General features: G+C 33.4%; 1 protein-coding gene across 1 annotated transcript; it reads left to right on the top strand.

Annotated features, from left to right (window-relative positions):
• Positions 1 to 249: 249 nt before the first annotated feature.
• On the top strand, positions 250 to 895 carry LOC107302025 (COBW domain-containing protein 1-like; the record flags this gene model as incomplete). Its single annotated transcript, XM_015831160.1, has 2 exons — positions 250 to 336; positions 795 to 895. Coding segments are annotated over 2 exons (188 nt in total), but the record flags the coding sequence as incomplete, so codon positions are not given.
• Positions 896 to 1369: the final 474 nt, after the last annotated feature.

The raw sequence follows: 1369 nt of genomic DNA, 5'->3' as shown, positions 1-1369 counted from the left end.
GTTGCATTTATCTTGTAGTGTCCATGGACATTTCTATTTTTATTATTGTGTGGTCTCTGGATAGACTTCCAAATACATGATCAAATTCTGCTTTTTCAAGTATAGGAGATTGCTGACTTAAAAAGCTAGAGGGGTTAGAAATTTTTTTAAAAAATTATCAGAATGACATCTCAAAATATCTCCTTAGTATAAAGAATGGGACATCAGTGTTCCTTTTTAGTCTAATGAAATTTGTTCTGCTTTCTTTAGGTGCTGGAAAAACTACTCTTCTTAATTATATTTTGACTGAACAACATAGCAAGAGAATAGCAGTTATTTTAAATGAATTTGGTGAAGGTATGTAAAAATGCAAGTGTGAGTGGAAAATAAGGTTTCATGTTGAAGCCTAACTGTTTACTTTCAAAAATGTAAAATATTTTCTTCAATTTATGTTCACATATTTTAACAGTTGTGATGCAAAATTTGCTTTCCAAGTAATATTATGCACTCTTGCTGTAATCTAAAGACTGTGCTTTAAGTTTGTGCTTTTGAATAAGGACATTAGGATACATGAAGTATAGCAACTGAGAAAGTTATTTCCATTTACTGAAGATTGATGCTGCAGGAAAATTAGGGCATGGCCTAATTTTCTGGCTCCTTTAGCATCCCTTTCTCAACAAACCTAACAAAACCGAGTCTTTTATGTAATGGAAGTCAAGATACTTTTCCCATCCAAAACCTGAAATGGATTATTCTTTCACTGTTTTCTTTCAATAAAAGTACTATTTTTATTATAGCTTTTCTTGTTTTCTCAGGCAGTGCGTTGGAAAAATCCTTGGCTATAAGTCAAGGTGGAGAACTCTATGAAGAATGGCTGGAGCTCAGAAATGGCTGCCTTTGCTGCTCAGTAAAGTAAGGATTTTTTATTTGGTAAAATTGCCAATTTAATGTTGAGGATTTCAAAATATAGTCTGCGTTTCTCGTGATGAAAAGGCCAATTATGCTAGGGAAGATCTAGTATTGTAATACAGGTAATCCTTGACTTACAACCACAATTGGGGCAGAATTTCCATTGCTAAGCAATGCAGTTGTTAAGTGAATTGCACCCAATTTTATGATCTGTTTGCCCTAGTCGTTAAGCAAATCCATGCAGTTGTTAAGTGAATCATGGAGTTGTTAAGCGAATCCAACTTAGTAGCTCAATGTTGGAAAACGGATTGTTTGCCCACTATAGAAGATTGGGCATTTAAAGTTTCAAATTTAGCAGAAATGGCTAAGATTTCAGCCTATGTGAAGGATTATCCACAAGAAAGATATATATTGGTTTGGAGAAGATGGATAGATTATATTGAGAATAAATATGGAACTAAAAAGTTTCATTTGGTTTTTG

Source organism: Protobothrops mucrosquamatus, unplaced genomic scaffold (genome assembly GCF_001527695.2).
Source record: "Protobothrops mucrosquamatus isolate PMUCROS unplaced genomic scaffold, P.Mucros_1.0 scaffold23157, whole genome shotgun sequence".
In the NCBI taxonomy this organism is placed as follows: domain Eukaryota; kingdom Metazoa; phylum Chordata; class Lepidosauria; order Squamata; family Viperidae; genus Protobothrops; species Protobothrops mucrosquamatus.
This window is presented reverse-complemented; position numbering and strand designations above follow the sequence as displayed.